This window comes from Melospiza melodia, chromosome 16 (assembly GCF_035770615.1).
Source record: "Melospiza melodia melodia isolate bMelMel2 chromosome 16, bMelMel2.pri, whole genome shotgun sequence".
NCBI lineage: Eukaryota > Metazoa > Chordata > Aves > Passeriformes > Passerellidae > Melospiza > Melospiza melodia.
The window spans coordinates 4,508,872-4,532,960 of NC_086209.1; the positions used below are offsets into that span (position 1 = coordinate 4,508,872).

At 50.9% G+C, this 24,089-nt stretch overlaps 1 protein-coding gene across 2 annotated transcripts in view; it reads left to right on the forward strand.

The window, feature by feature from the left end:
* The first annotated feature begins 7,309 nt into the window (after window positions 1-7,309).
* Window positions 7,310-24,089, forward strand: part of LOC134425606 (gamma-aminobutyric acid receptor subunit alpha-3-like) — an 81,502-nt gene continuing 64,722 nt past the window's right edge. The window contains exons 1-2 of one of the 2 annotated variants that reach the window (XM_063170352.1): window positions 7,310-7,380; window positions 21,362-21,489. In XM_063170352.1, the coding sequence (XP_063026422.1) occupies window positions 21,401-21,489 (89 nt within the window). In that variant the 5' untranslated portion in view covers window positions 7,310-7,380; window positions 21,362-21,400. Of the gene's footprint in view, window positions 7,381-11,912; window positions 12,227-21,361; window positions 21,490-24,089 lie in introns of those variants that run through there. The other variant, XM_063170351.1, reaches the window with a different exon arrangement.

Here is a 24,089-nt window from a genome sequence, read left to right on the forward strand (position 1 = left end):
CTCCTTCCTGTCCCTTTCAATTATTCCATGTCTTCCCACCACTCCAAATTCCTTCCTCAGCTTTCTGTGCCAACTCCAAGGAGACCCTGCTCTCACCACAGCTGGCAAAGCTGAGCTCAGCTACAGCTGCCCCCAAACAGCAGTAGCCTCCTGGCACAAAGGTGCTGGAGTGTAGGGGGACACAGTATGGGTGAATGAAGGTGGTGTAGAATGTAATCTTATCCCCAATGAGCTGCAGCTGGACCAATTACTAAAGATTAGGAACAGGCCTAGTGTTAAAAGGCCACACCTGTAGCCAATAAGAATAAGTGGTATAAAAGAGTGGATTGGCCACACACTGGAATATTAACTAAAATAACCCTCTGCCAACTGGAGATGATAGCTACTACAAGGACCAAGAGGAGTCAGTGCTTAGAGGAGATGCCTACGAGAAACACTGAGGAGGTATGGAGCTCTGGCAGTATGGAATCCTTGCACTATAGTGACAATAGAACTCTTGATATATAAGACAACACTGGAGGATGAATCCTAAAGGAAGAGGGAGCTCTGCACTCAGGCCCTCCCTGGACACTGAGTGTATTCAGGTTTATTCCCACTGTGGGTGTTCAGTGTGTGCTTTTTAAAGGGTTGCTCCGGGGCTGAGTGCAGCCCTGCTCCCTGCAGCAGCAGGGAAAATGTATGTTCCTTTGTGCCTGGCGTTTCTGCTCCTGTGAATGGTGGCGTTGGCCAACACTCCGTCAGGGATAATGACATGGACTCCAGGCAGTGCCATGTGATCTTTCTCTTTATGGATCAGTGCTGGGTTGGCTCGGCAGCACAGCCCCAGAGCCGGGATGTCAGCGAGGGCTGGGAGAGCAGTGCAAGTGGAAAGGAAGGTGGCAATTCCTGCTGGAATATGTGACTAATTGCTGTGCTTTGAATCCAGGGGATTTGAGAAATGTCTGTACAGAGGCTGATTAATTAGTGGTGATGTCATTCTACTGGCAATCCCAGGGCAGGCCGGCTGAAACATCACCTTTGGATGTAGATTTAATCCTCAACAAAGTGTTCTGCACTGGAGTGCATAATGTGGAACTGCTTTAAGGCAGCCACAGGGAAGCTGGAAATGCTGCCTCTGGCAGGGTGGGGAAAGGGAGATTTTGCCCTTTTGTTTTGCAGTTTGATTGAGGAGTGTGAGCCTGTGCCTCTCTGAGGGTAATCATTTGGACTTTCTGAGTCCTGGGGAAGTTGTAGTTTCACCAGGCTACCCTTCTGCTCAGTAGAAGCTTTCCTGTAGTGTCACAGACATCTTTTATGAAAAATGTTTGCTTTAGGATTTTTTCCTCCTGAGAAGCTGAAAGGCCTCAGGAACAAAATGTAAACAATGATTATCTGCTGCTGTGGAATGCAACAGGTGGATCTTTGATTAGCCCATGTTAGTTGTTTGCAATTAATGGCCAATCACAGCCCAACTAGCTCAGAGAGTCCAAGCCACAAACCTTTGTTATCATTCTTTGCTATTCTATTCTTAGCAAGCCTTCTGATGAAATCCTTTCTTCTGTTCTTTTAGTATAGTTTTAATGTAATATATATCATAAAATAATAAATCAAACCTTCTGAAACATGGAGTCAGATCCTCATCTCTTCCCTCAACCTGGGACCCCTGTGAACACGGTCACACTGTAGGATGACCCTCCCTGCCTTCTTTGGCATCCTGAGACTGCTTTACTAAACCCCTACACCCTCCAAAAACCAGGAAGGGGTGAAATTTTGTGTTCACATTGTGTTGGGCTGAATGCAGGGCTGCCTTGCTGAACTTTATTGCCATGCCCTGCAGAAAAAAAGCTTGAATTTGGATGAATCTTTGCAGGTTGACAAAATGGCCCTCTGGTAAAAGCTTCCTCATATGGGGACAAAGCTTCCACCATTCCTTCCTAAGAGTGTTGAAGTAAAAAACATGGTTGGGCTTCTCTTCCTGCAATGGTCTGCTAAGGCCTTTTCTGCCTGAGGGTTGCTTTGGTTTTGTGGAAAAAAGCAGAAATAAGTAAAGACTTCTGGGGCTGTTGGGGTAAAGTAGAGCCAAACCTCCTCCTTCCCCCACAGCTTCTCTTCAGTGTCTTTTCTTCTCATAGGTTCTGCTTTCTTCCCACTTGATTTTTTTTTTCCCCTCCTCTTTATATAATTTTTTTCAATTTTGTTGTTGGCAGCTCCTCTGTTTCAGATCCTCTTCAAACTTAATTAATGTGCTGCTTATTCCCTCTTCCAGATCGGTAATTATTATATTTAATAAGAGCAGATCTAGCCCTGATCTGTGCATTACCTCCTGCTATCCCAACCCTTTTCAGCATGTTCCAGCAATGCAGCAGCACACCAGCCCATGCAAAAAGGTCAGAGGGGCTTCCTTGGCAAATAAAGAGCAAAAATACCTCATGAAAGACCTAGGGAAAGCCAGCTTGTGTTGTTAAAGAGGAAGTGGAAGGAGAAGGGGCTGGGGTGGTTCTTTCCCTGCCCCAGCTCCTGACACATTGGATGGATCCAGATTTGCAGATCCAAGGTCCCTGCTGCTGCTGCTGGCAGAACACGTGAGCCTGCTCCCCCTGTGCAACGGGGCTGTGGGCTCCTGGAATTCAGCAGAGCTCTTTCTTTTCTCTCTGCCTTCCTAATTATCATCTCTGCATCTGCTAATTGTCAGGTTTGCATCAAATCTTGGCGGTTTGTGCGTGGAGAAATTTCCACTTATGGAAGAGGGAGAAAAACCCCTGTCCTACTGACAAGCTCTGTCAGGGGCCCTTTGAGGACCTTGGAGATGTTCCACACCACCAAACACCACCTCCATCACCTGGGAAGCTTTCTGGGGGTTGCATAGCTAATGCCTAATGCTTCCCACTGATCCTTTGTGTAAGAAAAGTAACAAAGTAGCCTGATTAACCAGGATTGAAGGAATTAAGGCTGTGTTTGTGGAGATAGTGATCAATGAGGTCCCTTTTAACACACTTGTTACTCTGGGCTTCCTTTGATTGGCATTTCAGGAGCTACACACCATAAATTACCTTGATGGATTCCCCTGTGTACCTGAATTTAAAAGAGATGAGGCAGAGGGTTATTTTAGTTAATATTCCAGTGTGCGGCTTGCCAGGTGCTGTGCAGCTCCTGCCTTGACTCATAACCTCTGTTCTCTCACTCCTCAAGTCCTGTCCCACAGAAATAGCTCTGCAGCTGCCCTTGAACCTGCCTCTGGGCTTTCTGGAGCTCCCAAATCCCCTGACCCACGAGTCCCTTTCCTTAAACAGTTTGTGCCTTGAGGAGGGAGCAAGTGCTGTGAGGCTGAGGCAGATTAATTACTGACACAAACTCTTGGCAGGACCTTGCAGCTACTCCCAGGTGCCCAGCTGGGGCTGCTGGCTTGGAGAATTAGCTACAGAAACGTTCCTGGGTGCATGTGGGTCCATGGGAGAAATTCTGGTGCCCCCCACTGCAGCCCATTAGCTCAGTGAAGTGAGAGGCTGCCTTCCTTGGATTAGAAAGCACTTGAGGATGTCATTTACTCAGGCAGATTTCCCAGCTGACTGAGCATTCTTATTCCACTAATTACAAATCAAGAGGGTGGTGTGTGCATTGGCTCCCAGACAGGAGGAGCTCTCCTCCCTAATGGTGGGGCTGGCTGGACTGGGGGAAGCAGAAAGGATCCTGGCCATTATTATCCTCTCCTCTTCTATCAGCTGGAACAAAGTAAAGCTCAGAACCTCTGAGTGAATCCTGCAAAGTTTGGAGCTCAGATGCTGCAGCCTGGTGCTCTCTACATTGCTGGGCCCAAGTCCAGCAGGTGAATGCAGGTGAATTCTGCATAATCTTTCTTAATGGATGCTCCTCTGTCAGGTTAACAAGATATTTAATACTCTGCTTGTTTGATTTGTTATATATTAGTGATTTGTTAATAATGTACAGATGTAAGCTTGTCGTAGAGGGAGGACCCTGGTTACTCATTCTAGCATTAATTCTCCTATTTAAATATAGGTTAGTCTGTCAATGGGGAGGAAGTCATAAAGTTCTTATATTTTTGTAGTGTGGAGCTTTAACGCACTCTTTGTTGATTGCTGCTTGAATGCAGGTGGGTTCTGTCAGCACTGGGGCTCACTCAGAGCCAGGACCCCCACTCACTCTGCCTGCTGCTGTGGAATATTCACCAGAACAGCTCAGCACCCCACAGGAGGGAAACAGCTAACCTGAGTATTTGGATATGTTGTCCCATCCAAAGTGCTCTCAGCTGCTGTGGGAGGGAGAAGACAGAGGAGAAGTTGCTGTTTTAAGTTTCCCCGTACTGAATGCTGGTGGGTTTTGGGATGTGGAGTGGAAACCACACAGCCCAAGCAGCTTCAGGGCTTCCTGCAGTGTAGGGCTGTTCTGGATCACACAGCTTGGCCTGCTGTGAGTATTGCTGGTTTGGGGGAAGTTACAGCATCTCTTTTCTCATTCTGAGTGTCCCTGGGTCTGTGTTTCCCTGCTTGGCTGAGGCAGGCTGCATTTCCAGAGGCTCCATGTCCCAGTGCCAGGCACTGGGAGCAGCAGAACATCTGCCTGTGCCCGTGCCCTGCGGCGCTTCCTCCCGTGCAGAGCTGTTCTGCTCCTCCTTCCTGTCATCAAAAGCACAACTCCCCTGGCTGTTTGTCTGTGACCTGTTTACACCAAGCAGCCCCTCCTGAAGCTGGCAGGCCCTGGCAGAGGCAGAGGATCAGCTGTACACGTGCAGTCGCAGCTCCAGCTGGAGCCTCCAAAGCGCTGTGCCAGGGAGGAGCTCCCACTGCCCACCCTGGCACCACAGCCTGGTGCCCGCCTCAGTGCTGGCCCAGTTCTGGCAGCAAACTGCTGCTGGGGTGTGTAATGCACGTGACTGAGTGTGCTCCAGGGACTGGGGGTCTCCATCAGCCGTGGGGAAGTGAGGGAAGGCCAGGAGCTGCACTGATGGCTACATAAGTCTCCCAGCACCAGCTGTGCAGCATGAGGAGCTGTGTGTGTAACAGCAGAGTCCTGGGGCTCTGACCTGCTCCTTTTGTTGTGCCTTTCTGCCAGGAGAAGGCTAACACACTAACCATTTCTGAGAATGATGCCTTAAGCTTTAGCTTTTTTATTTTTCACGTCCTGCACTGCATTAGTGTGAAGCTCTGAACTCCATACAGAGTGTTGGGAAGCTCTCTTCAGTTTGGTCAGACAGAACAATCCTTCCGGGCCTGAGAGCCAAGGACACCATCACAGCCCCAAAAAGTATAAACAATTCTCTTTTTTTAATTAGGGGGAAGCAAACTGAGGGAATGTGAATGTGAATTACCTGAAGCTGTAATTGAGGAATGAACCTCTGATATGCAAATAGACCAAACTTATATCAGCCCAAAGAACTCGTGACCATTGTCCATCTTGGGTGTAGCCTCTGCCAGGCTCCTGCACTGCCCAAGGTGTGCCTGTTAAAGGCCTTTAATAAATACCCACCTTTTTATTTTAACTCTCTCTGCCCTTTGCTCTAGGTAGCCATTCCGGACACCAAATTCCTCCTTTCATTAATCACTGAGCTGCTGGGTCAACCTCAGCTTCCATGAGGGTGGCTCCAGCAGCCAGGGCTTGGCATGGCCTGGCCCTTGCAGGCACCTTAACATCATTAAGAGCACTTCTTACCTGGGTCTCTGCTGGTTTTCTTCAGCTAATTCACTGTTAGGCTTTGCCTCAGCCTTCCTGTGATCCCTGTAAACTTCACCAAACATGACAACATCTGAATCCTTCCAGAGACCGTGGCACAGGCAGCGTGGTGACATTTAGAGCGCTTGTTACAGGAGCAGGGTCAGCTGAGGTCTTTGGGCACCTTCTGCTCTGCTGCTGACAGGCTCTGTCCACAACCACACTGCATGGGTGATTCTCCTGCTTGATGGAGAGGAGCCTGAGATGGCTGTTTTGAGAGAAATACACTCAGAGTCCAGATGTGGTAGGTCCTGAGTGCACCAGAGTTCATTCTTCCCTGGGGGTTTTGGGGATTTATTCTCCTAAAGGCCTTTGCACCCGAAGCTCAGCAGCATCTTGGTGCCAGAAGGCTGCTGATGTAAACTGAGCTCAGTTTATCAAGCTGTGATGAGACCAGGGTCTCCTCTGAGTTGCTGAGGAGAGTGTTTGGAACAAAGACCTGCTATCACATATTGCATGAAACATGAACAGAGGGCATTTTCCAAACGCTTCAGCTGCCGTTGTCAACCCCAGCAATTTTTAGTGTGAACCTCCTGATATCTGGCCTTGTTTCAAGTTCTAGGTTTTGGCTCCCTGCCACTCGATTCCTTCTGAATAAAAATTGAGTTCACAGCTTTGTGGGTGCAGAGAAAAACTCAGAAGGACCCTGGATTAGAAAAACACAAGCACAAACAGGGACTCTCAAAGGCAGCCTTCGTAAGCACTTGATTTAGGTGTTAGGTATCTAAATTGTTTCAGAATATTTGGAGTTGACAAGCATGTGCAACGTTAGAAATAGAAATGCTGAGGCATCGAAAACCTTATGACTCCACAGGGGGATCTTTGAACTGACGCTGCTGTTGTAGCTGCAGAACAGAAAACAGGGAGCATGTGAACAGGTCTTTCTCTCCAGGTTTATTTTTGCTCTTGCCAAGGGACTGCAGGACAAATACAGTCTCTTTCAGGCTCATTAGCTTTTATGAATTTGTTCCAATGCCAGCACATAGCTTTTGAATTTCGAGACAGCTCCCCCTGCTAAAAGAGCTCTGGTACTTCTGCATGGAGTTGGACCTGGCTTCTGGAGATTTGGATGGCACGTTTTGTCATAGAAACAAGACTCCAGCTCTCTGCTTTACCAGGATCTGCCTAGACACAGCCCTTGAGCTCTGCAGTGCCTCGCAGGGAGGGATTTTTAGCTCTGTGAGGTGTTGTCTGGTATGCATGTTGACCGTCTGTGTGAAATGAAGATTTACAGCCATCCTGATGGTCATTGCTGGGTTTCCTTGGGCTTGTCTAAGCTATTGGTAAACCCTCAGATACACTGGAATCCTCAGCTAAGGCAACAAAGATTGTGGTCTTGTGTAGAAACACTGCAGGCATCCCTTGGGATTGATTATATATCAGTGGATACATTGATCAGTTCCTCTCAGGGAATGTGCAAAGGTGAGGGAAAAAAATATCTTTTCCACTAGTGCATGTTTGGTTGTGGATTGTGAGTGATTTTAGGTGAGCCACTGGCTGGCTGTGCCTTAAGCCCATCACCTTCCCACCAGTACAGCCTGCAGTGCCCCAACTGCTTCTGAAAATGATCATTTTTCTCTTTTACTTTGCCAGGCTGCTTCTTCAGCTACCTGAACTTCTGGTGGCAGGAGCCACCTTCGTATTTGTCTTGTCAGGATTTAGTCCCAGCATTATCAGGTGAGTGGAATTTATGGATGAAGTGACAATCTGCATAACACGTGGGATGCAAAGCAAAAGCTCTCTCCATTTTCTGAGGTTTAGAGGGGGAGTTACAGCAGCAAGAAGAGGTTTTGCTGTGTGTTTGAGAGGGTGAAAGGAGCATGTCCTGTACCCCCTTGCCACGAGGAAAACGTGTGTGGGAAAAGTCTGTTCTTGTGGGGACCAGCAGATTGTATTCACCTGGTTTGAGCTGTGCTGGGTAAAACAGCTCTTGGGACAGCACAGCATTTTAGGTGGCTTTTGTCCCCTCAGGGCAGGCTTTGAGGGCTTCACCATGGCCATGGAGGGGCAGCACTGCCTTCCCAAGGGGAAGGACACGGTGCCATGGTGGGGGACTCTGCTCCTGCCCAAAGGAGAGCTCCAGCTCCGTGCTGGTTGGTGCGGGTGGCTCCAAACCACCAGCTTTTGGACGCTGCCTCTTTGGATGGATGTTCGGCTTGGCTTGAGGGGTGAGACCGCGGTGGTGCCACAGATGGCAGAGAGCAGCCCCAGCCGGGGGGCTGGCACAGCCCGTGACCCCGCGGCTGCCCGGGGAGGAGGGAGGGCGGCTGATTTATGGCAGCAGGAGCCGGGGGTCTCTCCGAGTGGAGCCGGAGGCGAGTTGCCATGGAGATGGGCTAATAAAGCACCGCGGCTGCCGGCTCTGACGCTGCTCCGGCTGCAAAGAGCGGGCGGGCGGGGAGAAGGGGCAGCTGCCACGTGGGGATGGAGAGAGAAAAGGTGACACCAGGAGAGTGGGACAGGAGTTTGGTCTGTAAGGCTGCAGAGCTGTCCCTGGGTGCTTTAAGGGTAGAAGGGAGAAAAGAGCCTTCCTCTCCCTGCTTCCCTTCTCTTTGGGAAGCAGGACATCATCATGGTACTCCTCGGCAGTGAGGGACCAGCAGCTTCCACGGAAAGGCAGAGTGTCTTTGTTCTGTGCTGGCTGCTGTGCCTGCAGCAGGAGAGGGCTCCAAAGTGGATGGCAGCTTGCAGGGACCCCCTCACACAGGATTGGCACGAAGGACTCTGCTATGCCCAGCACTGGGTCTTGTTTTCTCCAATGGCCAGGGAGAACAGGACATTTGTAACTGCGCTGCCCTCCCTGTGCCGAGCATCTTTGGTCCTTGGGGGGCTCTGTGCCTCCCAGTGGCCCTGGGGGAGGTGTTACTGGGATTTGTCCTTCCCAGCACGCTGCCCTCCTGCCTTTCATCCCGGACAGGGTCAGCTGTGCCCTGGCTCAGCCCTTCCCTGGATGCTGATTTGGGTGGAGGGTGGGAGGAATGGGGATGGCCTGGATTTGTCCCCAAGAGCTGTGTGCCCTGGAGGTTTGCTGCACATCCCTAATCTCCTGCTCCAGCCTGCACCTGCAGGATGGACCCTCCTGCTTGGCTGCTGAAGGGCTCAAATCTGCAATTCCATTCTGTTCAAGGGCATTGCAGCACCGACCTAAAAGCAAGCAGACTTTTATTCTGGCTTGTTGAGCAGGTTGATGGGAGGGAAAGTCTTTGTTAATTATTAGCAAGGTATTCCCAGGCTGCTGTACTTCCATTTTGAGAGATTACTCTTCAATAATGTGGTGACAGCCACATTTTAACCTTGATCACCGTAAGAAAGGTTTTGCCTCAAAGCCATGAGCCCCTGGACTGTGCCAGAGTTCAGGGAGGTGTTCCAGCAGGTAAAGGCAGAGACAGGGAGGTTAGATAGTTTAAAAAAGAAATTAAAAGCCTTATGATGGAGAGATGCATTAAAAGATAATTGCTTACAGGTTTCACAAGATGTTTTTACATCTCTTAAATTGATGAATGTATCCACAGAGACTGATACTCTTAATGGAGGGTTACCTTTACTTCTGAATAGAGCAGAGATCAAAGCAATTACAACTAGATATTGATAACACTACCCATACCCCCCAGAGAAAAGGTTGTCTAAAATTGGACTTCTTAAGCTACCTAATGCCTGCTTCCCTGGCCAAAGCCTCTTTCTTCCATCTTGACAGCATCCCCTGTTGTCCAAACCCCTCCTGTGCTACTGCTGGATAGCCCTTATGTCTTTAATTCCATCATCATGCACTGTCCAGATGGTGGGAGCACTCTCTTCTCTTATGGGTCAGTTGGTTTTCAGCGCTGGCTGGGATAAAGGAAGAATTCCAAGCCTCCCTTGATGTCTCTGCAGGACTAACAGGTGGGGTGAGCAAATCAGGAGGGGCATGAAGATTTTTGGGATCTGTGGCACCACCTCTGTACTCCAGGAGGGCTTTGACTGGTGGATATTTTGATTAATGGCTTGGCAGCTGGAAGCAGACCTTGCTGTGGTGCACAGGTGCCTGCTCTGCCAAGGACTTGTATGAGCTGATTATGGTGTGGATCAGCACATCTGGAGGGGCAGAAAGGGTTACAGAATGTACATTCAAGACCTCCTAATTTGGGAGGTGTTCCTTTCTTAGGTGCTGCACCTCCTGCTCTGCTCTCAGCAGCTCAGTGTTCATGTGGTGCTCCCTTTTCTGTCTGACTCCAGTTAGTCTCTTCCCCACCTTTGTAAGAACCTGTGCTATGGCTACAAGGGGAGGGATTCAACTGGATTTTTAGGTTCTTGGAAAAGATCTTCCAGTGAAGGGCCATACACCCAAGACTCACTCAGGCAGCTGGCAGTGTCAGAGACCTCTGAGTGGGGAGGCAGAGTTTGGTGAAGGCATCTCAGGGCAGAGCAAGAGATGTTGCTCCTGGGGAACTGGGTGTGACTGTTGCTTGTGGAAGAAGAGGCCTCAGGAGAAGCATGGTTTTCATTGCTTCTGACTCTTGTTAGCAGTACTTAAATGTGTAAATCTTGGAATGTTCTTCAATACGAGCCATTTAAAATCCTGAGTCACTTCTGTCTCCGGATATGCCTGTCTCACTGATTCTGTTTCATGCCTCTTCTCAAATCCAAGGCAGCTCATGCCAGCAGCTGAATCAGTTTGGAAAAGAGGAAGAACAAGTGTGAGGACGATTTCTGCTCTCAGCCTCAGGGTTGTCAATGTCCTTGAGCAGGCCATGTCCCCTGTCTGGGCATGGCCATCCTGGTGTATTTTCCATTGGAGCAACCTCTCTCAGGGGGAAGATGGTGGGCCAGACCCTTGGGGCTCTTCGCTAAGGGAATGGCTGTGCCTTGGGACTCCCTCTGGGCTCTTCCCCGTTCCCTTGCCAACACTCTTTTGTTCACAAGCACATAAATGAGGAACAGAAGACGTGGCTTGGAGGAAACGTGGATGCAAGCAGGAATTCCGTGGGAAAAGCTATGGCCAAATTGTGTTGCTCCCAGGGCTCTTCCTTAGCTGGCCATGCCCTGAGTAGGACACTGGATTCGCTGCTGGTGTCCTGAAATCTCTTCCAGTTCAAGTTTTCCTATGATCCTACGATTTGTCCTAGTTTTGGAGACCAGCAAAAAGCTCCTCTGCCAACATGCACACACAGCTGTCTTCTTGAGTGATGCTTTATGTTATGGCAGGAGGAGTTCAATGCAGAAACAGACTTTTTTTTTTAAATGGCAACAGCCCTGCACCGTGTACTGGGTGCTGTCATTCATGTGTGAACAGCCTGAGGACAATTAAAATGTTGGCTGTCCACATGAGATCTCTCAACTTAGGTCTCTGCTGCTCAGGCAAAATATTTTTCAGAAGACAGAAAATAACAACTTGAAGGTCTTGCTGCTACTGCAAAATTGTCCTGTGAGTATTTAATCTCCATTGTCTGGGGTTGGATGTGATGTTGAGGGCTGGAGAAACTTATCTTGATTAGGGTTTGTGGTGGTTCAGAGTTCCTGTAAGTGAGCCAAGCGTTGCAGTAACACTAAAGATGCTCTGGTCTAAAACATGGCAGATTTGATTGTGAGGGCAGTGAACAGTTTTTGTTCTACATGTTGGTCTTCAGATCTTGTGAGCTCCTCAGGTCTTGCCTGTGGACCCTGCCCAGCAGAGGAAAGCAGAACTCTACTGGCATTTAACCTGCTGCCTACAGATACATCTGGATACATGGATTAGTAAACACCGTCCTCAGACCACAGGGAGATGAAATTTGTCTTTGAAAGAGAGATGAGGTTCTCTTCCTACTGTCCAGGAATGTCATGATAAATACTCGTGTCTCACCAAAGTCAGGATGGCTGTGTTCTGCAGGGATGAGGTAGAACCGTGATTGCCCCTTTCTCCTGGAAGCAAGAACTGGGTCATTTTCTAATACCTCGATGCAGAGAACTGACAGTTAAATTGGATTTAATCACCCATGCCTTGAGGGCCCTTGTCCTGAAGTATGTTTCCGTGTTATTTTAAGTGTTCAGAACCAAGAGTATTTTCCAGAGGAGCTCTGGGGTGGTCAGCAGTGCTGCTCCGTGGCCGCCCCACAGCCCGGTGCTGGGAGGGCAGGTTCTGTACCTCGAGTCAGCTGCAGCTGAGCCTTGCGGTGCGTGCAGAGCAGGGAGAGCTCTGCAGGGACAATATATTTTGAGAGTGCCTCACTGTCAGCTTTCGCCTTCCCAGCTTCGCTGCCGTGTGCCTCTGCAAAACCTCCCGGAGCCCAGCCGGCCGTGGCCAGCCCTTCCTCCGGGCTCCCTGCATTTCCACACCGCTTCTGCCCTTGCCTTCGCTGCCTGCTCCTCGCTGCATTTTACCTCCTCTCCCCTTCCCCGCGTTTTCCCCCTCTGCCTATTGTTTTATTGCGATATAACCTCGGCGATCCCAACTTGTGGGCCAAACTTCCCTGCCCCGGCGGGAGACCCGGCCAGGCCCGGCAGCTCGGGGTGCTGCCCGCCTCCCGGCAGGAGCACCAGCGCCTCGAGGAGCTGCCCCCTTCAACAGGTAGGGAGCAGCCAGCCCTGCTCTGCTCATCCTCCCGCGCCGAAAGGATGGCGGTGCTCTGAGGCCGGGGCTGGGCGGAGGAGCCCGGAGCATCCATCGCTCGGCGAGGTGGCCCCGAAGCGGGGCAAGAGCCAGCGACCCATCCCCGCTGCCTGCGCTGCGGGGCGGGCGGCTCGGCACAAAGCGGGTGGGTAAACCCTCCTCCGGGGCTCGGGGAGGAGGAGGAGGAGGAGGAAGGCGGGGGGATGCTGCTCCCCTCCCTCTCTCCCTCCCTCGCTGTCTGCCTGGCTGGCCGCGGCCGGAGCAGCGCGCAGGCGGCACGGGCAGCCCCGGCCGGGCGGCACGGCGGGCTGGGCGCGGAGCCCTGCGCAGCGCTGCGGAGCCGGGCGGGCTCCGGCCGCCCCCCGAGCCCCCCGCCGGGGCAGCCGGCGCCGGTGAGTGCGGGCGGGCGGGCGCGTCCCCGCTCCCCCGGGGCTCCCCGAGCGTTCCCGGGGCGGGGGGCAGCGCGGGGATGGGATGGGATGGGGCTGCCTGTAATTATGTGGGTGAATTAGCGTTGGCTGTGCTGGCCCCCGGTATTGTCTGGGGGTCGCGGACAATAGGCGGAGCGAGGAGGGAAGGGGGGGCTCGGCGGGCGGCTCGGAGCATCCCCGCTCCCGCGGCAGGTCCCGCGCCTGTCGGTCCGGAGCGGAGCCGTGCCCGGTGCTCCTCGCCGGGCATCCAGAACGGGGAGAGCGGCTGCGAGGAGAAAAGCCGGGAGGAGGACGGTGCTGAGCCCCCCCGGCTGGAGCCGGACGGGGGATGCAGGGGAAGGGAGAGAGGTGTAGTAAAGCAAAGTCAAATTTCCCCCTGAATCCTGCAGCCAGGCCTAATGGGCACAGATGCTGTGTTGGGCTGGGGAGGGAAAGGAGTTTTGGGGGCTGCAGTTTGTGGGGAGAGGGGAAAAGAGCTCTAGGTCTTTTCTCCTTCTCCCAGAGTTACTAGGACTGAGATATGGATCATTAAAAAGGTATAGCCTAATGCAATTAAGTGGCAGACAGTCCCCACTGCAATACTTAGCCATTGTTCCTCACTCTGCCTTCTGCCAGAATGGTTCTCGCCTGGACAAGAGAAGTACAATTGAACAAATAGTTCATTTCCCTGGCCAATTGCATCTCTAGTGTCTCCCTCGAATGTGCTGCTGAGTGGCTGCAAATGCAGCAGCGTCCCCAGACAGAAACAGAGAAGCAGGACCCTCTGGTGAGATTCCTGCTGCTGTGGGCTGGCAAGAGCAGCTCCCAGTGGCTGCTCACCCGAGTTGTTCTGATGGCAACAGCAGAGCAGGTTTGCTCCCTCACCTCTCCCTCCCCTTAGTGCCCTTCTGGGGAGCGCAGAGACGAAAACAGCAGGTGCTGAGGCAGGACCAGCCCACAACTAGAAGATGTTACTTGTGGTTCAGGCAAGTCTTGTCCTTTCTGTAGCCTGCCTCTTAACTTTTTCCTTGCCCTGGAGGATGCGGGATTTTGGGGGGTTTTGGGGTGATGCTGTTTCGGTGGAGTTTGCCAGGCTGCCCTTCAGCCTGTGCCCGTGGTGCCCCGCAGTGCACAGAGGCAGGAGTGCTGGAGCCTGACCCTGCTGCTCCTTTCTGAGAGAGCAGCTGGAGGGATTGCAGCTGCACCTGGGCCCTCGGCACACACTGCCCTGGAGGCTGCTGTGTCCTTCCCCTGGAATCTGCTCCTTGTTTTCAGCCTCAGCCAGCCCGGTGTGTGGGGAGGCACAGATGCATTGTCTGCACTGCTGCGAGACACCCTCGGCATAGGGGGACTGCTGCTTCTCCTCGCTTTGGAGCTCCTTATCACAAGTCTGCATCACGGAGCTTTTCCCCTTCTGTTCTTTCTCCTTTCTTCTCCCTTTGTCAGTAGACTGCCACCTGTCCCACTTCACTCTCAGCTTCTCCTTTGCCTTTTCCTGCTTAATGTGTTCTTTCACCTCAGTTGTTTTTTTTTTTGTCTAAGTAGACCATGTCCTCTTCAGCCTGCTTCTCTCCACACTGGAGACAGAGCCCAGCCCCTCATCTCAGTCCGAGTATTCCTGCCAACTGTTTACAAAAAGTAGCACAATACCCAGGCTGAACACTGACATAATTACATACCCAGCCAGAGAGTGTAGTAAATAATCCAGCTTTTCAGGCTTTTGCCCAGTGGTGAGTCTTTTGCCATCTCCTCTGCCCATGGGCTAAATGTATTGTACTTGGCTTGCATTCACTCCCATTCTGGAAGCACGGAGGCAGCGCAGCCGTGTGTGGCGCGGAGTGGATGTACAGGGATGCCTTGCACCATACACACTCCCTGTGTGTCTCTGGCTGCTCCTGGCTCTGACAGTCCTGCTGGGCTCCTGCCAGGGCAGGGAGGCTGCTGAGGTGTGGGGATTGTTCCCCCAGCCAGGGGAAGATGGCTCTGGGGTGAAGGTCAAAAGTGCCAGTGAAAAACAGCAGGGCTTGGTGAGCAGTGTTTGCACTGCTGGCCAGTTTTCTAGAGGTTGGTGTGTACATGGAATTGCAGATACACAGAGCTGTGAATTCTGTCAGCACGGTTGTATTTCCAGTTGTGATTGTGAGCCCGGGTCTGTCTGCAGTTGCTTTGATTGTGAGTCAGTCTGTCTGCAGTTGCAGTAGCTGTGAATCAGTGTCTGCCTGTAATTATGTGGGTGAATCAGTGTTGGCTTGTTACACTATGAGTGCAAACGGTTTCCCATAGCAGTTGTGGGTGTGAATCACTCTACAGTCCCTCTGGATGTGTTTTTGAGTAGAGAGATGCAATACTTGGATTAATTTTGTTTTGATGAGGAAAAACTGTCAAGCGGCTTCTCATTTTGGAAAATTAAAGCTGGGTTGGGAGTTGGGCACAGACCTTATTCCTTCGTTACCAGCAGAACAACTTACAGAAGAAATCCACTTTAAGGCTTGCTCCCAAGGTTTACATGTTGATCTAAACCTTTAATTTCTTTGCCTGATGCCTCTGCTTCCAAGTGTCTTCTTCTGCTGGCATGCCTTGCAGAGCTGCAGACAACACATTTGATAACCATCACATGTGCCTCGTACCTTCTGTGTGTGACAGATTCACAGGAAGGTTGTTTATGGCTCCTCCAGTGCCTGTGTGCTTGCAGGGACGAGCCAGTGTGTGCCTCTTGGGTAGGTGAGCACAAACATTTCCATGCTCAGGAGTCGAGGGCTGTGTGGTTCCTCTGCCACGCACCCCTCGCTGCGAGCCAGGGCTGTTCCTCTATGCAGGTGGCAAACAGCAAGTTGGATTCAGGTGGATGGAGGTGCTGCTGCCTGTTTCTTGGTCTCTGATTTCTCTAAAACGCTGTAGCAGCTCCTGGCCTTCAGCAGCATCTGCACAGCACCAGACAGCGCTGAACTGGAGGCAAGCTGGAGACATCCAGGCGACCTCAGGTGATGGGAGCAGAGCGCTGGGCTGGATCCAGGCTCTCAAAGGCAGCCTGGCCCTGTGCTGGCTGCTGCAGGTGGAGCTGGCAGGGCTGGGCTGCTGAACGGGGTGTCTGTGCCTGTGCTGTGCAGCACACACGGGCGTCCCAGCCAGCTCATTTCAGAACAAAGGGATGCAAACAACCTGGGATGTGAGACAGGGGTCTTGTAAAACACCACAGTGCCTTACTCAGCCATTCCCAGGCTTCCAGATGAACTGTGGCTGCTCATTGCTGCTCCTGCCCTTGAATGAAAAGATGTTTTTGTTCCAAGGGACCCTCCTTTTCAGCTGGAGTGATTGAGAACTGAAGGAAGCCCTCCCCACACAGGGCAGTGTGTGCCTCGCCTGTGTTTATTGCTGCTGCACTGAGCACTTGCTGGCTGCTGTCTCTGCAGAGAGCTTGGAGCTTTGCTCAAAGAGGCATTCAAGAGGCACAGCAGTGGCCACCAGAAGCCTGGTGTGCTCACAGAGGGTCAGGGACAGCTGGACAGAGCCCAGCCCGTGCAGGCTGGATGATTCTGCAATCCTTAAGGGGTGTTGAAGAACCTCTCCTGCTGCCCAGGACCTGTTTTGGAGAGTCTCCAGTGCCATGAGGAAGGGCTTTAATGAGCTTCTTGTGCTGTGCAAGTGCTCCTAAATTTGGGGGGTAAATATGCAGGTGTTGTGAGGTCACCTAGAGCGCTGTGCTTGGCTGTGCTGCCATGCAGGTGGGCAGATGGTGCTTGACACCACTGGGGTGTGGATCACCCTCTTCTTCCTGCACAGAAGTGCTTTGATCTGAGCTTTTGGGCTGAAGCAGCCTCTTCTTCCCAGTGTGATTTCCAGCTGGCTCCCAGCAGCAGCTCCTCAGTGCACAGCCCTCCCTGAGATACCTGTTTTGACAAAAGATGTGTGGCTGCTGCAGGTCCTGGGGGCTGAGTGGGAGCTGTCAGTGCTCTCGCCCCTCCAGCTGATGCCACTGGTGTCCATGCATGGCACGTGGGGGTGCTGATCCAATGACACCACAGGTGGACAGCATCTCTGGGTGCAGTGCTGGGGCAAATTTGTCCTTCGGGCTGGTTTCTGAACGCTGTCTGCATGGTGAGACTATTGCCGAGTGAATCAGATGGTTCCCTGGCTGTGCATCTTCCCAGGAGGCAGTAATTTGGGTGAGATGCCCATGTGACTCTCACAGACGTGCCCAGGTGGGTTTATGGGCCTCTTCTGCCTGCATTGCTTTTCTGGTGCTTGCAGTATCCTCCTCTCTGGCCATTCTCTCAGGTTTTTTTGCAATTTTATTGTTCAGTCTCCACCTCCAGAGTTCTGTGTCTCTCCCTTGTCAGCAGTAAGCCTGTGCTAATCACTCTTTCCTAGGAAGGCACTTCAGAATATTTAATGGTTTCTAGAATAAGGATTTCTGGGAAGATCAGGCTCGGTGTGCCAAGTCAGGAGATACCCAAATGTTGGCACAGCTACTAGGATACCTTTCTGCTTTGGAAGCTTCCAGCACTTATTTTGGTTCCCAAATCCACTTCAGTGGGAGCAGGGGCTGGAGCATGTTGCTGTCATGAGGGAAGGAAGGAAGGGAGCTTTTCCAACTCCTTGTTCACAGCACATCCAACAGGAAGACTGCGTTTCCCTGGAGTGCTGTTGTGCTATGATGCTCTGGAGATTGGACAGATTGTCTTGGAGAAGAGTGGGAATGTTTGTGAAGCCCTTAGGTGTGTGCTCACAAAGACACCTGCCAAATTCCCTGTGTTGTGAACTTCAAGTATTGCTGGATTCCAGCTGCAGGGTGTCAGCAGAGCTCTTAGGAAATCTGCATTGGATTCAGCTGTGGAGGTTACCAGCAACTGCACAATTAGTGCTGAGTGCATTTGCTAACTGTGCCATTAAGGAGTGAGCAGTGGACAGATGGAGGGAGGAAGAAGTGCAGAGCTGCTCTGAACACACACCATCCCTCCAGACTCCATCTTGCACAGACACTGAGGAGAGCCAGGAGCTCTGGGGAAGATGTTCTTTACTCATATGGAAGAGGAGATCAGTCTAAAGAGTTGTATCACTCTTCTCTGACCTTAAAAATGTTGGCATTCTGCACTTTTTTCCTCATGGGCACTGCAGTTTTCCCTTCAGCAAGTCCTAGTAAGAGATTCGGGTTTTTTTTTCCTTCTTTGAGGCTGTTAACAGCCAATTAACATTCCCAAACCCTCGCTGGGTTCCGTGCAGTTAAATGCACGTTGCCTGCATCCTCCCTCCCCTTCCCGAGGATCAGGGATCCCTGCAGGTATTCAGATCAAGGCGTTGGCTGATTCAGAGCTTTCCTGAGTGGGAAGTGACAGCTGAATAGCCCAGCATAGCGCGGGGACTGCCCCAGCACGGCTGGAGGAGCTCCAGGGCTGCTTTTCCTGAGGCACTCTCGTGGGCGTTCCCATCCCTTCCCTGGGCACAGAGGGACCCCTGTGCCTGCTCTGCCATCAGCACCCTCTCCTAAAACTACTCTTGTGTGCTAAAACCTGAGGAGCTCAGTTACTGGGCTGTTGAAACCTCGGGAGTTGTTTTACAAACTGATTTTATTAGGGAGGCTGTGTGGCCAGTAGAAGCTGTTGGGCTCCTAAAGCACTTGCACCAACTGGGTTCTTGTGTGTGCCTGTGGCTGGGCTTGCAGGAGCCCCAGGAAAGGGGAGAAGTGATGCTGAGAGCTGCTGTGCCATGGGAACCACACTAGGGCCTGGCTGTGGGGGGTTTTGGGTGATCCCTGAACTCTGATTGCTGAAATCTCCTCCTCTGCAAATCCTCTTTGTATTCCCTTACACTTTCCTGCTTGGCAGCAGGGTGATGAGCAGGGCTGGCTCTGCTTCTCAATCCATCTCCAAGTGTGAAGTAGCCACAGAACGAGGAGAACACTCTGCAGGCTCTTCTGTCCAGCTTCCCAAGGAAAACACAGAGCATTGACCAAAGGGAAGTGGTAGGAAACAGTGCCAGGCTGTTCTCCATGCTGGGCTGTCCTCCCTGAGTGCAGCCACAGCAAAGACCCATTTTGGGGACATTCTCAGTGAGATCAAACTGAGATGTGACTGGCAAAATGTCTGCTTGGGCAAGTAGCGAAAACAGATTTTGCTCCAGTGCAGGTGTGTAGAGCTGATTCTGATGCTTCAAATGACACTTAAGCACAAATTTGACTTAATTCGAGCGCCTCTGTTGTCCTTGGCTAGCATCTTCCTCATCAGAACTATCCAGAGTATAAAATTAATCTTCATCTCTGCATAATATTGAAGGAAAACTCTAGGAACAAGATTGGGTGAAAATGCAGTTGTTAAAAACTTCTTGGCACAGACAGGACACATCCACATGGAAGGTGTCCTGGATTTTGTCACTATTCCTGACCCTCCAAATTATCTTGTTCCTCCATTTTCTGGTACTTTTTTTTTTTTTTTTTAGCTTCACTTTTCCACTTTTGGTGCATTATCTGCTCCACCCATGGTTTCACCGAATCTGATAAAGATGGTCCCAAATATTCTGAAAGGAGTCACAACAGTTTCTGCTGAGCCAGGAGGCACCTGCTGCAAATCCAGTGTCCTCATTTGTGTGGGGATCCCTGGTCAGAGTCTGCTGGCTGTGCAAATTCTGCCCAAACAAAGCATTTTTCAAAATCAGCAGTTGAATAGGAAAATGTTGATTTCAGTGAAAATTTTCAGTGGTGTTTTGGAGATGGGAGAGGATAGACAGCAACGGTTCTTTTATTTTTTTATTTTTTTTTTTTTGCTTTTGGCTAGTATTTGAAATTCCCTTAGGATTAAAAAAAAATAAAATTAAATACTATTGTATAATATGCAAGTTGAAATGAAATGAAAGGGAAAAGTTGAAAGGAAATCTGTTGAGAAGCTGCTTATTGAAGAAGTTCTGAATTTGCCTTGTAAGAAAAATCAACATTTTATCTGTCCTTGTTGTGATTTGGAACGAAGTCTCCCAGAAACATTGGAATTTCCCACAGAACAGATGTTCAGCCAGTTAATTTGTGCTTCATCATCAAATACTTGAATTTCCGAGACTGTGTGTGTCCCTTCTTAGCTGGAAAGTGGAGAGAGCCAGAGGAGGCCTCCCAAATCAGAGCTTTTCTCGCCAGAGCCATGGGTGTGCCCCTGCCAGAGGATGAGCTTCCCTAGGGGGCATTCAGGTGGAATCCTGATGAACAAGGCCTGAGCACACTGTGCCTAAATTAATCCATACATTCATTTCTGCAAGGATTTTATGTGGCTGATGGGGAGGAAGGTAAAGGTAACTAGGGCCAAATGCTGGGTTGGTTGGTTGGGTTTTTTTCCCCTTGTGTCTGCTGTTAGTGAGTGTCTTGCCAGAACAAAGCTGAGGTGGGTGGTAAGGACTGGTGGTGTCTGGCTCTTACCTTCTGCCTGCCTGGCAGCTCCTGTGCTCCTGGAGCTAAAAACAAGGATCAGGCACAGCCTCCAGGGAGACTGCAGGGCCCCAGTGCTGTGGGGAGACCAGCTAAATGCAGAAATGTGATCACACACACCAGCCAGCCTGGCTTTGTGCCTCTTCCCCTCTTCTGTGTGTGCTCCAGGTGTTTCCATGCTGCTCGGCTGATCCCTCTGCACAAGAGGGATTTCTGCTGGGAGCTCTCCTCTCCCACATCCCTGTGCAGAATCCCCTGCTCCTTGGCAGCACCCACAGTGTTCCCCTGTCCCTTCGTCCTGGGCCAGAATTGCCATCCAGCTGCTGGGCTTTGGCAGTGCAGCCAGCACCTCCTTCAGTGCTGGAGGGAGCTGACTGAGGCTCTGCAGCGTGGAGTGGAGAAACCCAGAGGTCACATTTGGCTGGCACCAGCACCTTGCCCTGGTTTCTGCCTGCTGAGATTGACTGGAGCCTTCCCTGCTGGCTCTGGGGGCTCAGAGTGGGGCTGGCTGAACCCCCTGGGTGCCAGACAGGAGCGTTGTGAGGGGGAGATGTCACGACAAGCTCTATTTATCCAGGCTGTTGCTTGGCAGTGCTGCTCCAAGGTGCATCAACATAATGAGATACATAAAAGGAGAAGGCAGTTAAATGTGCAATAACATCACAATAAAAGTAAAACTGAGCATTAATGAAAACTCTGAGCACACTGAGTGTAGTATCGCCGAGCGCTCCCACCACCTTGGGCCTCGGTGGTCAAACTTAATAATAATTCCTGGCAGTGTCATTACCAGAATTAAATGAGGGTTTAACTGTCTAGAAAAAGATGTTGTGAGGAAAAAATGGGTCTTGAGACTTCCCAAGTGCTTCTTCTGTGTGGATGTCACCAAGGTGGCAGAGGTAGCAGGTGAGCTGGGACTGCTGCAAGGGCAGCTTGTGGCTGAGCCTGCAGGGTGAGGTGGAGGAAGAGCCAGTGTGGTTATTTTGGAGAGTGGGATTAGCACTTACTGCTGAAGCACTGGGGAGCTGCAGGGTCTGCTGGGAGGATGGGATGAGGGTTTAATGTCTGTACCTGCTTGGCCCTGCCATGATGCACCTTGCCCAGGGCCAGCAGTGCTCCAGCCCACGATGCTGCCTTTGGTTCCTGAGGGTTTCCTGAGATCTCAAATGCAGGACCCCAGAAATACTGGCAGCTGTCCAGCATGAAAAACTGAACTGTTTGCTTTTCCCTAGTAACTGAAATCTGTTTTCTCTCCTGTCATTGCCCTCTGTCCCTCCCTGGCAGGTTTGGAGGCTCGTTTTGCAGTGGCTGCACGCTGCCACCATGGCACCGAGACTCCTGGGAATGGGGCCCTTCTCCCTCCTCAGCCTTGGGGTCCTGCTCCTGCTCCTGGCTCTCCCTGCTGATGCTGGGTAAGGTGGTGAGTGCTGAGCTGTTGGCCAAGGCTGCTGTCCTCTTACTGAACTTAAATGTCCCAGGGTCAGGACGTGTATGAGGCAGTCCAGGGCAAAGCACTAAAGGGTCTCTGCTGTGTTTACCCTCCTCCCCATGTCCCCATCCCCATGCCTTCTCCCCAGAGGCTGTTCAGTCCCTAACATGGCTCACACTGGCATTATTTGAGGTGCTGTCACTGAGATCAGTTGTCAGCAATTTTTTTGCAACAAAACCTATTTTCAGATTTGGCCTCTTCACAATTCATTCTGGGCAAGGACTCTGCTTGCCCGAGTTTTAACCTGGAAGAGAGATTCCCCCCACCCCATTTAATATTTTAATACTATTTTCAAGAGCAGAAAATCAATCTGCCTCATTTGTTTGTATGTTAGTGGTGTAATGACCCACGGGCAGCACACCTGACCTGCTGCAGCACCGGGGTTCTCTGCCACCCTGGCTGCTCTCCTGTGCCTGGGTGTGCTCTGGCTGTCCTGGCAAGGAGAGTGCTGCTGCCAGCCTCGCCTTCCCAGCCTCTGGGAGCTGTCTGGAGGGGATGAAAGCCTGTCAGTCCATGACTGCATCCCACCAGAGCCTTTGCTGGGTGAGCTTGGGGAGCGCTTCGATGCAGATGTGGGGAGGGAGGAGCTCTGCACAGAGAGAGAGAAATAATGCAAATAATACATGACTTCTATAAAACATTTAGAAAAGCCTTTAGAGTGCCAGTTATGGACACTGAAATGTTGTCTGCTGAGTTACAAGTCCAGAAGGGATCAAAGATCTTCGTGCATGAAAATATGTTGGTGCTGCCCCTCCTGCCCTGCTCTGCTTTATCTGTTTGGATTTGACTTTGAAGCTTGCCCTGCCCTGTGAGTGCTGACCCTGCACGGGCACAGTGAGCCCTGGCCTCTCACCCCATCCCCACAATGGCTCTGGGGGCTCCCCATGCCCTGTGCCTGCAGCTCTGCCCTCCTCCCTGCTGCCTTTTCCTCCCCACCCTGTATTCAGGGTGCTGCTGTTCCCCTGCCCCCCAGGGATTGCTCACAGTACTGATCCCCAGGAGGATTTGCTTCCCAAATTGTGTGTGAGGGCACCCCTGTGCTGATGTGGCACAGCTCCCCAGAGAGCCTGTGCACAGGTGACAAGGTAATGACTTTTCCTCAAGCCTATCCTAATTAAATTTGCTGTAAACCTCCGTCCTTCCTGCCTAGAGGATTTTAATTATTTTAAAACCTTGATCCCGCACATCTCTTTGCAGTCCCTTTATGCCTTGCTAAAGGGCAGCTTCAGCTTTATGTTGAGGTGAGGTGAGGCAGCCCAGAGCTCTCCTGGCAAAGGAATTATTAGCCCAAATCAGGTGCCAAGCACGGGTGCTGCTGCCTCTCCCTTGCCTGCACCTTCCCTTGTCCTGCCTACGCTGCTCTTCCCCCAGCACCTCCCAAGTGGATCCCACACTGCTCACATTGAAGTCAAACCCTCAAATGTCAGGCTAAGTAAAACAGCTTTGAAATTTGTAAACTCATTTTTCCCATCACCGCTGAGCCTCCGCCAGGAGTTCCTTCACAAAAATCCGTCCTCTAGCTCTTTATATTATGGGTAATTTTTAAAGATAGCTTATAAAACATTAATGAATGAGCTTTTCATGAGCATGCTAGCTATTCATAAGTTATAGATGGTTATATACTCATCAGCAGACACTGGGACAGATTGCTTTTAACCATGACATCTATTGAAAGCTGGTACAATTGAAACCCCACTAATTACTGCAGGCACTTGTTAAATTTCTCAAAACTCTTCTTACCTGCAGGGAGTTCAAGTCCAGATGAAAAGCCAAAACCAGCATTTGGATTCAGCTGGAAATCTTGGAGGCTGTGATGCAGTTTGTAATGCCAGACATGTTTTGATGTTTGGATCTGGCAGGTTGCATTAGGGCTGGGTCGGGTGTTATCCCAACAATGCCTCACCCTATGTAAACTAGAATTTCAGCACTGGGTTACCCTCCTGGAGGCTCAACTTCCTGGCTTGACCACTCCTCCAGGTGTTGCTTTGCTGAAAAACAGAGGCCAGGTGGTGCTGGGAGAGGTGGGATGTGCCCTTGGAGAAGCAGACCTCAGGCACTTGAAAGGAAATTTCCCAGAGTGTTTGGTCAATGAAACCAATGAAAATTAATGTCAGAATTGCCCAAAAGGGAATATTTCAATTAACTGCAGCATTCTAAATAGTATTGATTCAACCTGACTCTAGAAGTACCCATACCCTGCTCTCAATTTTTCCTCTTTTGCTAGGAAATACTCTCTGCACTTCTTTTATCTTACAGAATCTGGGTTTTCTGTTGGGTGAACACTTTTATAGAGAGCTCTGGCACTTGTCGCCTTACTGACACTTGACAGTGTATTTACAGGTGCATCAGCAGTGTCAGGGGTAACCAGTCTGACCAGAAGGGATGCAGCAAGATTAAGCTTTGAACTCCTTAAATAATATCCATTTTTCTGTAGTTTTTTGTCAGTTTTATTATTTTTCCCCCAGTTATTTCATGATGCATGCTGAAACCAGTGGTTGCCACACATCAAAGGACATAAGGCTG